This window comes from Polypterus senegalus, chromosome 16 (assembly GCF_016835505.1).
Source record: "Polypterus senegalus isolate Bchr_013 chromosome 16, ASM1683550v1, whole genome shotgun sequence".
NCBI lineage: Eukaryota > Metazoa > Chordata > Cladistia > Polypteriformes > Polypteridae > Polypterus > Polypterus senegalus.
The window spans coordinates 25737510-25752910 of NC_053169.1; the positions used below are offsets into that span (position 1 = coordinate 25737510).

The window sequence follows — 15401 nt, forward strand, 5'->3', positions numbered from 1 at the left end:
GCAGGACGTACTGAGATTAATAAAGGACTGTCCCCCCCAATGTCAATATTTTTATGGAACCACCTTTTTTACTTTAATGACAGACTTGAGTCTGTTGGGATACTTCTCTCTCAGCTTTGCACATCTAGATTGAGCAATATTTGCTCACTCTTCTTTACAGAACTGTTCAAGTTTGGTCAAATTGGATGGTGAGCATTGGTGGACTGCTGTCTTCAAATCTTTCCACAGATTTTCAATGGGTTTTAGGATTGGGCCACACAAGGACATTCACATTTTTTTCTCCTTCAGCCACTGTGTGGTCAATTTTGCTGTTTTCTTCGGCTCGTTGTGTTGAAAAGTGAACATTCTGCCCATCTTCAACTTTCTGGCAGAGGGTAGCAGGTTTTCCTCAGGTTTTCCTAAATTTTTTTGGTATTTTGCCCCATCCATTTTTCATTCTACCCTAACAAGAGTCCCAGGACCTGCGGGAGAGAAACACCCCCACAACAGGATGCTGCCACCTCCATGCTTTACTGTAGGTATGGTGTGTTGTGGATGGTGATCTGCATTGGATTTCCGCCAGGTGTACTGTTTGGTATTGAGACCAAATAGTTTAATTTTGGCCTCATCTGACCATAGGATCTTTTTCCACTTGGCATCAGAGCCTTCAAGGGTGCATTCTGGCAAAGCTCAAACGAGCCCTAGGGCCGATTTTATACTTCACTCAGAACACGTACGCGCCCGCATCATGGCTGCCACGCGTTTCCAGCGTTCATTTCACGCGTCCTCTAAGCAGGTCCTCAGAAATTAGCACGACACATGCGCGAGTTGAAGTACCAGCAAAAAGTTGGGGGGCACAGTGTGCTAAAAGTCGGAACGTGACGTCAGTGTCTCTGTTTATTATCTACATGTGACAGAAAGCCTCTATGCAGATCCTACGGGATGAATGCTTTGATGTGGTGAAGCAAAATGCCGACATACAGATGCATTCGTGGTGCTTTTATATTCAAGCGTCGCATATTCCCGATCGTAATGACACGATACATTTTAAAAGTCTCAAATACCATCTTTTGTGTCGTCTTTTTTCTTTTTTTTATTTTTGCAACTTAACAACAGCAACATAATGTATAGCACTGTATTTGAGCCACTGAGAAAAAAACAAAGGACACAATGAAAACGTGTATTTTGTGATTAAAGTGGAAATTTCGGCTTTAATCTCGAAATGTCCACTTTAACCTCGTAGTTTACTTTATCATTAATGCAGTCCATCGTAAACGTCATCCCAGTTTTTAATCGCTATGAGCTTCTTGGACCTGACAGCAGCGGCAAGCAGCAATAGATCACCACACAGAACAAATTAAATGTATGATATTACAACTCTCTGCACATTTAGATCTTTAGATTTGTACTTGATACCACTTTCATGATGAAATGCATTAAAGTGTGTATGTTACATTTTGCATATAATTTCATTTAATTAATGAATACTGTTAATAATTACACACATGGGGGTGTCACAGTGGTGGAGTGATAACACTGATGTCTCGCAGGGAGTTAGGTTGCTGGTATTTCCTGCTTGTATTCCACACTGTGCTCCAGTTTCCTTCCTAAGATATGCAGATTTGGGGATTTGATGCCGCTAAAATGACGCTAATGTATGCAAGTGCTTGTATTCAGCTTGCGATGAGCTAAGGCCTCCTCCAGGGATTGTTTCTCACTCGTGCCCAATGCTTGCTGGAATGGACACATCCCTGGATTGATGGATTTAATCAATAAACATAAAGAGATATTGCGGTAAGGTGTCATCAGAATTTAATGAGTGTTCAAGGCAATTCACAACACAGAGAAGCCGAACATGTTCTCACCGTAATAATATTTCGCACTGCCACCTGGTGGATTCCTCCAGATTTATGTAAAGTACGCGCGCAAGTATGAAAACTACAATGCTTGCGTAGCAGGAGCGTCCGCTGCAGCATGCATCGCGTCGCATGAAGTATAACTCCGGCCTTAATGTGGCCTTTCTTGAGAAGTGGCTTTTTCCTTGCGACCCTCCCGAACAATCTACAATTATAGAGCGCTTGTGAAATGACCACTCTTTGCCATAAAATCATGTAACTCCTTCAAGTGGCTGTTGGCCTCCTGGTAGCCTCTCTTACCAGTTTCCTCCTTGCTCTTCCATCCAGTTCGGAGGGACGGAAAGATCCAGGGAGGGTCCTAGTATTGCCAAACTCTTGCCACCTCTTTATTATGGACTTTACTGTGCTCCTTGGGATTGATAAAGCCATTGAGATTTTTTTGTATCCATCTCCTGCCTTATGTCTGTCCACAACTCAATCCCTGAGATCTTTTGGAAGTGGCTTACCACCCATAATCAGTTATTTGCTATCAGATGCACTACCAAGCAAGGGAATGAATGCTCCATGAACAGCTTCACTAATCACACGGATTACAACTGATCACAGGTGGATGCCAGTAACCACGGTCTACAATGGAAATGGTGGTCACTCACACCTGATTGAGGTGTTGATCCTTAATTAATCTCAGTATTTCTTGCATTTTATTTTTTTTAATTCTGAACTGTAGTTGTAATATCTTTCACTTGGATGTTATAGATTTGTATTGAGTAAGTAAAGCTGGAGAAGATATTCGTTTTTGTGTTTTCATTTAAGATTGTAAAGCAAAAAAAACTATTTTGAAGGGGGGATTATCTATCTATCTATCTATCTATCTATCTATCTATCTATCTATCTATCTATCTATCTATCTATCTATCTATCTATCTATCTATCTATCTATCTACCTACCTACATGCTCCTTACACTCCATTGTAAAGCATCAGTGCATACACAATATTTTTTTTTGTTTTGTTTTTTAGAAAACACTTAATTTTATATCCAACATATCCAGTATGTTTGCGAAGACATAATATTGACTTGAAAAATACCAAACTTATCCTTTAAGCTTAGCGGCCCACAGTTACTCCAGTGAGCCCTTTCAGTCTGTTTTATAGAATGGGATAATGTTTGCTGGCTTACAGTCTTTAGGAATTTCCCCAGGGTGCGGAAAGTTTAGAGGAAAAAAAAAAATAAAAGAAATTTAGACACTTTCATATCAAAATCTGAAAGGGGACTCTACACTTACCCTAGTGGTCTCTACCATTCCAAAGTAGGCAACCAGAAAACAAGTTTGAGATCCTGGATGAGCCTTTGCCAGAAACTTGCAAAAGGAATCCTGGTTTTGTTTTCCCAGGAATGTCTCCCAGCCAGGCAGCTGACACAGCACTGGAATACATGAACACACGGGTGAAAGGCAAAGGGGGCATCATAGTGATAAGCAAATCTGGAGAATGGACAGCAAAATGTAACACCAAGCGAATGGCGTGGGCCACAGTGAAAGACGGCATTTTACACTATGGATCTCAGCATGGAGAACACAACACCAAGCCTTTAGCAAATCCTTCAGGACACTCGTGAGGTAATGGGTTACTTTATTTTAACCTCTTTATTTTTTTATTTTTTTATTTTCATGTATTTGAGTGTATGCTGCTGTACCTGTTGATGGAACTGAATGCCAAAAGTAAAGAAAGGAAGATAACTGAAGATGATGTATTAAAATTGTTCTCATATTACATTGGCACAACTTTTTCTAATTGCAAGTCATCTTATTTTAATACTGTATGTTAAGTAAATTAAAAACAAAGTGTTTATTTTACTGTATTGCTGTTTTTGTGTACATCTAACTACTGTTGATATGTGAGGTGTCTGTAAACATCTGCAGCTTCCACTTAGGATCAGTAAAGCTATCTGTCTGCTTGTGTCTCTCGCAAGTTAGCACTTGCTGTAGCAGGCCCATCATTCAAGAGACATAGCTGCCTTTTTGGGCGCCATTTCTATATGGAATCCATCCATTAAATGATGCGATGAAATGACCATGATTTCACTGACAGTGGGACCTACTGGCTCAGGAGACTGATCTAACAAAAAAGCATAGATGACTTGCAAGCAATTTGCAGCTTGCTTCAGCCATATAAGTACTCCACCCATGTAGTTTGTAGTGATGGCCGAGAAGAATTTTTAATATGTTTTCATGCAGAATACAGATGATAAAGGTTTCCGATAGGTGTCTATGATGACCAACGAATGCTGAGGAACATCAAAGTATGTCAAAACGTCCACAAAAAATGAGTTGTTCATGTCGCATAATCCACGTCCAGTCATGAAGTCGTATGTTCAGAATGTCCCAAGTACATGTATTTTTAGTAAAATATTGTTAAATAAACCACTTCCAGAAAAAGCTCTTTTGAATGAGCTAAAACTCGAATGAGTGTTTGGATCATAGACCTTCCCAATCCTGTTATTACATTTGCATTTATATCCATAACTGCAGTATCTTGAGATTCTGAAACTGCACAGGTGAATTAACCTTCTGCTTGTTGAAGGGATCTTGGTTACACACAAGTAAGAGGCACATACTCATCCTGATATGTTTTCACTCGCTTTTCCTTGATTTTTAATCTTTTAGTTGCACTTGTCTTTGGTGCCGTTTACAATGTTGATGTATCACGTGAATAAGCTGCTACTGGGCTGGAGTTGAGACTAATGATTGAGGAGTGGAGGCAGGTCTTTAATTCAAGTACTCGTTTGCTTTTGAGTGGGTCCGATTTTTGTTTACAACAGTGTTTCTGGAAATGGTTTACTTAACATTATTTTAGTAAATACAGTGGGTATGGAAAGTATTCAGACCCCCTTCAATTTTTCACTCTTTGTTATATTGCAACCATTTGCTAAAATCATTTAAATTATTTTTTTTCCTCATTAATGTATATACAGCACCCTATATTGACATACAAAAAAAGAATTTTTGAAATTGTTGCAGATTTATTAAAAAAGAAAAACTGAAATATCACATGGTCCTAAGTATTCAGACCCTTTGCTGTGACACTCATATATTTAACTCACGTGCTGTCCATTTCTTCTGATCATCCTTGAGATCACCTTCATTTGAGTCCAGCTGTGTTTGATTATACTGATTGGACTTGATTAGGAAAGCCACACACCTGTCTATATAAGACCTTACAGCTCACAATGCATGTCAGAGCAAATGAGAATCATGAGGTCAAAGGAACTGCCTGAAGAGCTCAGAGACAGAATTGTGGCAAGGCACAGATCTGGCCAAGGTTACAAAAAAATTTCTGCTGCACTTTAGGTTCCCAAGAGCACAGTGGCCTCCATAATCCTTAAATGGAAGACGTTTGGGACGACCAGAACCCTTCCTAGAGCTGGCCGTCCGGCCAAGCTGAGCTACCGGGGAGAAGAGCCTTGGTGAGAGAGGTAAAGAAGAACCCAAAGATCACTTTGGCTGAGCTCCAGAGATGCAGTCAGGAGATGGGAGAAAGTTGTAGAAAGTCAACCATCACTGCAGCCCTCCACCAGTCAGGGCTTTATGGCAGAGTGGCCTGTCGGAAGCCTCTCCTCAGTGCAAGACACATGACAGCCCGCATGGAGTTTGCTAAAAGACACCTGAAGGACTCTGAGATGGTGAGAAATAAGATTCTCTGGTCTGATGAGACCAAGATAGAACTTTTTGGCCTTAATTCTAAGCGGTATGTGTGAGACAACCAGGCACTGCTCATCACTTGTCCAATACAGTCCCCACAGTGAAGCATGGCGGTGGCAGCATCATGCTGTGGGGGTGTTTTTCAGCTGCAGGGACAGGACGACTGGTTGCAATCAAGGGAAAGATGAATGCGGCCAAGTACAGGGATATCCTGGACAAAAACCTTCTCCAGAGTGCTAAGGACCTCAGACTGGGCCGAAGGTTTACCTTCCAACAAGACAATGACCCTAAGCACACAGCTAAAATAACGAAGGAGTGGCTTCACAACAACTCTGTGACTGTTCTTGAATGGCCCAGCCAGAGCCCTGACTTAAACCCAATTGAGCATCTCTGCAGAGACCTAAAAATGGCTGTCCACCAACGTTTACCATCCAACCTGACAGAACTGGAGAGGATCTGCAAGGAGGAATGGCAGAGGATCCCCAAATCCAGGTGTGAAAAACTTGTTGCATCTTTCCCAAGAAGACTCATGGCTGTATTAGCTCAAAAGGGTGCTTCTACTAAATACTGAGCAAAGGGTCTGAATACTTAGGACCATGTGATATTTCAGTTTTTCTTTTTTAATAAATCTGCAACAATTTCAAAAATTCTTTTTTTGTCTGTCAATATTGGGGTGCTGTGTGTATAATATTGAGGAAAAAAATTAATTTAAATGATTTTAGCAAATGGTTGCAATATAACAAAGAGTGAAAAATTGAAGGGGGTCTAAATACTTTCTGTACCCACTGTATCCATGCATCTGTGACATCGTGAGCAATAAACTGGAAGACTTGACCTGTAGACCATGCAACATGAGTTACATGAGAGTTTTTCATGAATATTCTTGATATTTTTGAGCTGTGTTGATCACTATATACAGTGGAACCTCGGTTCACGACCATAATTCGTTCCAAAACTCTGGTCGTAACCCGATTTGGTCGTGAACCGAAGTAATTTCCCCCATAGGATTGTATGTAAATACAATTAATCCGTTCCAGACCGTACACACTGTATGTAAATATATATTTTTTAAGTTTTTAAGCACAAATATAGTTCATTAAACCATAGAATGCACAGCGTAATAGTAAACTAAATGTAAAAACATTGAATATCTCTGAGAAAACCTTGAACAGAGAAAACTAACACTGCAAAAGTTCACTCTATAGCGCTACGAACCGCTCGCTAAAAAAACTTTTTTTAATGACTTTTAAGCACAGGGAAAAAAATGAACATTTGAAAACTCTGTAATTTAATAAACCACCAAGAAAAATTGCATTTCAACAATGCGCGCTACAAACTGATCGCTTTAAACAGCAGTGAAAACAAAAACAAGCCTGGTGCATTCTTTAACTGCCTTCTCTGGCTTATGCATCCAGCCGTCTCTCTCACTCGCTCTCTCTCGTGTGTGTGTGTGTTGTCTCTCTTGCGGGCCTGTGTGTGTGTGTCTCTCTCTCTCTCGCGCACCTGTGTGTGTGTGTGTGTGTGTCTCTCATGCTCCTTTGTGTATGTGTCTCTCTCTCGGCACACCTGTGTGTGTGTGTGTGTGTGTGTGTGTGTGTGTGTGTGTGTGTGTCTCTCGCGCGCCTGTATGTGTGTGTGTCTCTCTCTCTCATGCGCCTTTGTGTTTATCTCTCTTGCAGGTGTGTGTGTGTCTCTCTCTCTCTCGCTTGCTTACTGCACAGGGAATGCACAGGGAGAGACTGAACATGTGTGGAAATCATCGGTGCACACAAACCGAAAGGGAAACTGGCTTGTTCGTATATCGAGTGTGTGGTCGTGAACAGATGCAAAAGTTTGGCGAAATTTTTGGTTGTAAACTGATTTGTACGTGTTCCGAGACATTTGTGAACCAAGGTTCCACTGCGTGTCCCAACCTGTGGGCCGTGGTGACATTGCAGGTGGGCAACAGCCTAACTCGAATGAAACCCCCCACACCCCCCACTACTCTGACAGTCACGCTTGATTCACAGAGGCAGCATTATAGGTGGATAACAGCCACTCCTAGACAACCTTCCTAACCCCCTGCTTTAACTATCGTGCTCAATTAAGGTGAAAAGGCATTGATGATCACACTTCATTCACCTGCCTGACACTTTGAAGCTCTGGTAATCACATGCCCGCAGACTTTGAGCACCACACTCGATTCACAAAGGGGGACCACCCCCCGCAGATGATTGCACAAAAATCATGGTAGGTTGACTCTCTCCACGAGTGGGTTGTGAACACACTAGCATTTTATAAACTGGGCCATGACAACACAAAGATTAAGAAACACTGCATTCTGACAGAAACTTTTTTATCTCCATTCTGCCTGAAAACTTTTCTTCTCAATAAAAACTGCATTTTTGGGTGGAATATTCCTTTATCCTTTGAGTGCTCGGATGTGAAAAAGAATGTACAGAAGTTAGACTTGTGTTGTATTACCTTGACACTTGTTTGTAGAACAGTGGGGACTCATTTTCCAGAAGAAGACCCCTTAAATGAATAAGACAGCTTCTACAGGTTCACCTTTGAATACTGAATTCTGAAGGGCTGTGTACATTTAAAGGGAGCGCATTGAGAAAACTGCTTATGTGACAGCCAGGTTTCAATCAAGCCTGGACATCCTGTATTATATTATATTCCCATATTTCTTGTAAGACTGTGGGATCTGATCTGGGCACCTGAGTGAAGCAGGGTGCTCAAACATGGCTGAGAAAGATTTTGTCGTCTTTTAGTGGCGGTGAGCTTTGTCACCTGATATTTAATTAAAGTTCTAATTAAGTGCCCAGTATTCTGTACAACTATTAATACAGTACAAGTCAAAGAAGTGTAACAAGAACACAAAGCATGAAGAGTTCCTTCAGTCCCATTCTTACCTGAGATCAATGTGTATAGTTTAAGGTACAATCTGATGCAGGTGTTTTTTAAGCATTTTATTCTTTCTTACTGAAATGCGCAGCAATTTCTGAGTTTTCAGGACCCGTCTTCATATCCCTTTCATCCATACATTCCTGCCATACTTTACTAAACTGGCCTAATGTAATTTTAGGGTCTTCGGGAGTCACAGGATCTCCCATGCCAGCAGGGCACAAGGCCAAACCTCCTATCCTGTGGATTGTGAGGAACTTGAGCACAAGTCACCTCTAAGCAGTATGGTAATCCCATTTGAGGTTCACACTTATTGCCACAAACACGACACAATCCACAGACCTAATAAACTTAGTTTTAAAATCCTTATGTATACCTAATAGCCAGATGTCAAAGTCCCATTATGTATGGTCCCTTTAATCAAATGGAGTTTCACAGCACATGCTGCAGGTGGATTCTGTTGCAGTGATTGATGCAGAACTGAGGAAGCTGCAGTATGAATTTTGTACTTTGACCACTAGGGGGCATGTGCAAGCTTTTAAATTACCAGCCAGACTGAGTGAACTGAATAAAAGCAGGAAAAAGCCAAAGACGCACGGGCTGGGAGAAAAACAGGCAGTGCATCAAAACTGGAACAGTCCTCACCTCACAAGATACCATGTGAGACGACAGACAGCACAGTTCATTTTCAAACCTCAACTGAAAGAGAGTTAGAAAGTTGGACTTCTCTTGATCATTTCTCTCAAGATAGCAAGTTGCAATCAATAAGCAAACGGCAGAGTGCGAACAGAAGGGGACATGCAAATCTGACCCAGGAGGTGGCTTTGAGGCTACGGTGAGAATGTGATGCTGTAAATTAACAAGAATGATATGAGCATGGCATGTAAGGATGGCTTTTCTACTTTTTTTTTCTTTTTCCAGATCTCAAGTTCTACTTGTGCCCGTAGTCGTCTTAAAACGAAGATTATGAAGACTGCCTGACTGCACTGTTAACACCTTTAATACACTGCTCCAATCCATAGTATTTCATCATTTATGTTCACGTTTAATAATAATCATTGCAGATTTCTCTAATTTCACCATTTGTGGGTCTAGTAATTGATTTTTGGAGCCAGGTGTAGGTAATAAACACTTTATAAAATGAAAATCTTTATTTAAATGTATAATGTTATAATTTTGAGAAAAAGTGCAAAATAACTGCTGCTACTTGTGGTCATTTTAAGCCAGTGAGGGTCACACCGTGCACCACTGTAACTTCATTAACTGGATGAATTTTGCAGGTCTCTGTGAATTAAGGAATTTTAAAGAAATTACTGGGACTAATAAATTGTGAGAAAACAAGTGAAGATACTAGATTTGAACATTTCCTACCAATCATTACTCCTGTTTAATCAATGCTTGTTTGTTTATTTTTTAACAGTTGCAAGCAACTTAATGATTATGTTTAATCTTGTTTTTCTTTCGGGTGCTCCTGTTACGAGTCGTCACAGCAGATCATCTCTTTCCATATCTTCCTGTCCTCTGCATCTTGCTTTGTCACATGTACTACCTGAATGTCCTCTCTCACCACATCCATAAACCTTCTCTTAGGCCTTCCTCTTTTCCTCTTGCCATTATCGCCCTAACCTGCTGCTCACCTTTCCCAGCTCGGTTCCTTTGTCTAGCCAGTTGGTTCAGGTCCTTTTCTTCCTCCTTAGTGGCCAACCTCTTATACAACTCGTCATACGCCTTTTCTTTAGACTTCACCACCTCTCTCTTCACCTTACGCTTTATATCCTTGTACTCCTGTCTACTTTCTTCATCTCTCTGATTATCCCACTTCTTCGCCTTCCTCTTCTTCTGTATACTCTGCTGTACTTCCCCATTCCAACACCAGGTTTCTTTGTCCTTCCTTGTCCTTCCTTGTCTGTCCAAATGTCACACCAAGCACCCTTCTAACTATCTCTCTTACCACTTCTGCTGTAGTTGCCCAGCTATCTGGTAATTCTTCACTGCCACCTAATGCCTGTTTACCTCCTCCCTAAACTCCACCTTACAATATTCCCTTTCAGCTTCCACAGTTTGATCCAGCATCATCCTACAGACCACCATCCTATGCTGCCTAACTGCATTCTCCAACCTCCTTTAGACTGATGCTCATGCAGAGGAGATAGTCTACTTGTGTGCATCTTCCTCCATTCTTGCATGTCACTTTGTGTTCCTCAGTCTTCTTAAAATATGTTTTCACCACAGCCATGTTCATACTTTTCGCAAAATCCTCTACCATCTGACTGTCTTCATTCCACTCCTTGACATCATGCCGTCCCATAACCTCCTCATCCCCTCTGTTCCCTTCACCACCTAGTCCATTGAAATCCGCTCCAATCGCCATTCTCTCTCTCCCTTGGGTACACTCTCCATCACTTCATCCAACTCACTCCAGAAATATTCTTTCCCATCCATCACACACCCAAGTTGTCGGGTGTATGCACTAATAACATTCATCATCGCACATTCAGATTCCAACTTCATAATTGACAGTTTTTCCACAACCAAAACACTCCTGACATACTGTTCCTTCAGGATAAGCCCTGCCCCATTTCTCCTCCCATCCACACTATGGTAGACCAATTTGAACCCACCTCCAATACACTTGGCCTTACTCCCCTTCCATCCTGGTCTGTTGTACACACAATATATCAGCTTTCCTTTTTCTCCATCATACCGGCTAACTCTCTCCCCTTACTAGTCATACTCCCAACATTGAAAGTTTCTACCCTCACTTCCACTCTCCTAACCTTCCTGCTGCCTCCTTTTGGGAGGCACCTCCCTCCTCTTCTTCTCCATTCGGTCAATAGTAGCCAAATTTCCCCAAGCACCCTGTTGTTCAACAGTACTGGTGGAGTCCGTTGTTAATCTGGACCTCGACCGATCTGCTATGGAAATCTGTATTGTTGTCCTCATATTGATCTGGCAAAATTTTACACTGGATGCCTTTCTTGATGTAACCCTCCCCATTTATCTTAATGATTATGTTTAATAAATTTCTGAAAATTTAGCCTGGTTGGATTAAAGCCGTAAAACATGTAAAAGAGGTTCATCTGTCTCATTAAGTAAACATTATTTTTTAATTGCATAATTACAGATTAATTTTTTAATCCGTTGTATCGATTTTTTGAAATTCCTTTGGTACACCTGTTGTAGATTTGGTATTAAATGTACCAAGAGTGTGATAGTTATTCAATTTGCTAATGCTTTTGTACACTTTAAATTTAACAAGAATTAGAGGCCCAGAAATCTCATGTAAAAGAGGAATCGGAGCAAGCAGGGGGTTGATGGGAGGGGTACGTTAGTCGCTCTGATCGAGCCATTTTGAATGTTCTTTATCAGTAGAATGTGGCACTTGTGTAACGTGACAAGCCCTTTTAATCACATTCACTTTGGTCTTGTGCCCTTCCTGGCACACTCCCGTGGTGTGTTTGGCCAACAAACAATCAGTTGGCCTCCAAGTCGGAAATCCTGACAGGCTAATGGAATTAAAACTCCAGAGAGGACATGTGGAGACTTCATCCAGCAAAATTCCGTCATGTGACCAGTGAGTCACACACTTGAGGACACCCAGCAGAAATTAAGGGGAATCCGGAAAGCATTTCTTCATGAACCAGGGTGTAGGAATCAGAAGCAAACTACCAAGTTACAGTGGAGGAAATAATTATTTGACCCCTCACTGATTTTGTAAGTTTGTCCAATGACAAAGAAATGAAAAGTCTCAGAACAGTATCATTTCAATGGTAGGTTTATTTCAACAGTGGCAGATTGCACATCAAAAGGAAAATCGAAAAAATAACTTTAAATAAAAGATAGAAATTGATTTGCATTTCATTGAGGGAAATAAGTTTTTGAACCCCTACCAACCATTAAGAGTTCTGGCTCCCACAGAGTGGTTAGACACTTCTACTCAATTAGTCACCCTCATTAAGGACACCTGTCTTAACTAGTCACCTGTATAAAAGACACCTGTCCACAGAATCAATCAATCAAGCAGACTCCACACTCTACAACATGGGAAAGACCAAAGAGCTGTCCAAGGATGTCAGAGACAAAATTGTAGACCTGCACAAGGCTGGAATGGGCTACAAAACCATTAGCAAGAAGCTGGGAGAGAAGGTGACAACTGTTGGTGCGATTGTTCAAAATGGAAGGAGCACAAAATGACCATCAATCGACCTCGCTCTGGGGCTCCACGCAAGATCTCACCTCGTGGGGTGTCAATGGTTCTGAGAAAGGTGAAAAGAATCCTAGAACTACACGGGAGGAGTTAGTTAATGACCTCAAATTAGCAGGGACCACAGTCACCAAGAAAACCATTGGAAACACATTACACCGCAATGGATTAAAATCCTGCAGGGCTCGCAAGGTCCCCCTGCTCAAGAAGGCACATGTGCAGGCCCGTCTGAAGTTTGCCAATGAACACCTGAATGATTCAGAGAGTGACTGGGAGAAGGTGCTGTGGTCTGATGAGACCAAAATAGAGCTCTTTGGCATTAACTCAACTCGCTGTGTTTGGAGGAAGAAAATGCTGCCTATGACCCCAAAACACCGTCCCCACCGTCAAGCATGGGGGTGGAAACATTTTGCTTTGGGGGTGTTTTTCTGCTAAGGGCACAGGACAACTTAATCGCATTAACGGAAAATGGACGGAGCCATGTATCGTGAAATCCTGAGCGACAATCTCCTTCCCTCTGCCAGGAAACTGAAAATGGGTCGTGGATGGGTGTTCCAGCACGACAATGACCCAAAACATACAGCAAAGGCAACAAAGGAGTGGCTCAAGAAGAAGCACATTAAGGTCATGGGGTGGCCTAGTCAGTCTCCGGACCTTAATCCAATAGAAAACCTATGGAGGGAGCTCAAGCTCAGAGTAGCACAGAGACAGCCTCGAAACCTTAGGGATTTAGAGATGATCTGCAAAGAGGAGTGGACCAACATTCCTCCTAAAATGTGCACAAACTTGGTCATCAATTACAAGAAACGTTTGACCTCTGTGCTTGCAAACAAGGGTTTTTCCACTAAGTATTAAGTCTTTTTTTGTTAGAGGGTTCAAAAACTTATTTCCCTCAATGAAATGCAAATCAATTTCTATCTTTTATTTAAAGTTATTTTTTCGATTTTCCTTTTGATGTGCAATCTGCCACTGTTGAAATAAACCTACCATTGAAATGATACTGTTCTGAGACTTTTCATTTCTTTGTCATTGGACAAACTTACAAAATCAGTGAGGGGTCAAATAATTACTTCCTCCACTGTACATAGTAGTGACAACTTGAAGAAGGCTGTGGATGAGGTGGTGGGGCACCTTAGCTGTTAGTTAGCCAGATGGGTTTGATGAACTGAATGGTCTCTTCTTGTTTATAATTTTTCATGTTAGGGTCCTAGAGCAGTGCAGGGTATTTTTTTAATGTAATTTGGTCGTTTACTTATTTGGAAAGTCTGTTAAACTGTGTTTTTACTCTTTGTATTTGTCAGTTCCTGTTTAAAAAAAAAAAAAAAGCACGGACATACTTTAAGTTACTGTGTGTCACTTGATCGTCTCATCTCTTTCATTGCCTTTTGTGTTGTTCATTAATTCTAGCACAGATTTCTGAGGACTCTTTTGATTATAATCCATGTTAATGAGTACTGTCTGACACACCTGAAACGGATCATCTCATTCTTTAGTATTTCTGGGTTTAACTCATATCAACAGTGGTACATTTGTTTGTAGTCACCTCATCGGATGTGAGCCTTATAGCACAATCTAAGGCTGGCTTTTTGCTCTTTAAAGTTATTTTCTTCTGTTGGTTTCCTCACACGTAAGTGGCTTGCAGTAGAGACGCTTGCCAAATGAACAGCAGTCAGTATAGCTCAAGTATCAAGGTGTGAACCAAATATGTGCTGAAAAGTTTAACCTCAATATAGACAGAAGATAAAAGGGTCACTTTGCCTTGAAGTAATTCTGCATTTTGTTAGTTTTTATGTTAGAAGAGGGTCGTCTTTATGGAATAAACTGTGTAGCCAACATATAGCCATGGATCGCTAAGACATTTGTTTGGAAACAAATCACATATAACTTCTGGTTTGTCCAGATGTAAAGTCCCCTTGTGTGAATTTTATGTCAGACACTTACCGTAAAATTGAAATGCATGTTATAAATAAGGATAGGCAGGTTATTAAGATAAGTTTCCTTTATTTAAAATGCAGCAGCACGTCTGGTGTATGACCGTCTGAGGCAGGCAGGCACATTCCACTCCTTTCTTCAGATCACTACAGTGACTCCCTCTAGCATCACATACTAAGTTCAAATCCTTGATGCTTGCCTGCAGAGTAGTCAGTAGGTCAGACCCTATATATATATATATACAGTGGTGTGAAAAACTATTTGCCCCCTTCCTGATTTATTATTCTTTTGCATGTTTGTCACACAAAATGTTTCTGATCATCAAACACATTTAACCATTAGTCAAATATAACACAAGTAAACACAAAAGTTTTTAAATGATGGTTTTTATTATTTAGGGAGAAAAAAAATCCAAACCTACATGGCCCTGTGTGAAAAAGTAATTGCCCCCTTGTTAAAAAATAACCTAACCGTATATGTGCGACGCCGAAGATGGCGTCGGCGGCCATTTTATGTAGGAGGAGCCGGAAGTGGAGGAATGCTGGGAAGGAACCGTGAGGGAAGATGGGATTGATGATGTCAGGAACAATGGCGGAGGAAGGGCGGAAGTAACGTGCTGAGGGCAAATGAGGCTTATGGTGGCGGAGCGTCTTTTTTCCTGGAAGAAAGCAAAGGAGAAAGGTTAGTACCCCGCCACTCCCTACCGGCGAACGTCTTCCGAAGCGTGTTAAGGTCCGTCCGCTGTCTCCTATTCGCGCATGCGTGACACAACCAACCCCAGCCCAAGAACATCAGGTCAGGCGGACCTAACCGAGAGGTCGTGGATGCGAGAGATGGCATC

At 41.3% G+C, this 15401-nt stretch overlaps 1 protein-coding gene across 2 annotated transcripts in view; it reads left to right on the plus strand.

The window, feature by feature from the left end:
• The window catches only part of asrgl1 (asparaginase and isoaspartyl peptidase 1), a 63455-nt gene extending 53322 nt beyond the window's left edge, over positions 1-10133 (plus strand). For both annotated transcript variants that reach the window (XM_039738372.1, XM_039738371.1), the window contains exons 7-8: positions 3229-3453; positions 9346-10133. In XM_039738372.1, coding sequence (XP_039594306.1) covers positions 3229-3452 — 224 coding nt within the window. In that variant the 3' untranslated portion in view covers position 3453; positions 9346-10133. The remainder of the gene's footprint in view (positions 1-3228; positions 3454-9345) is intronic.
• Positions 10134-15401: the final 5268 nt, after the last annotated feature.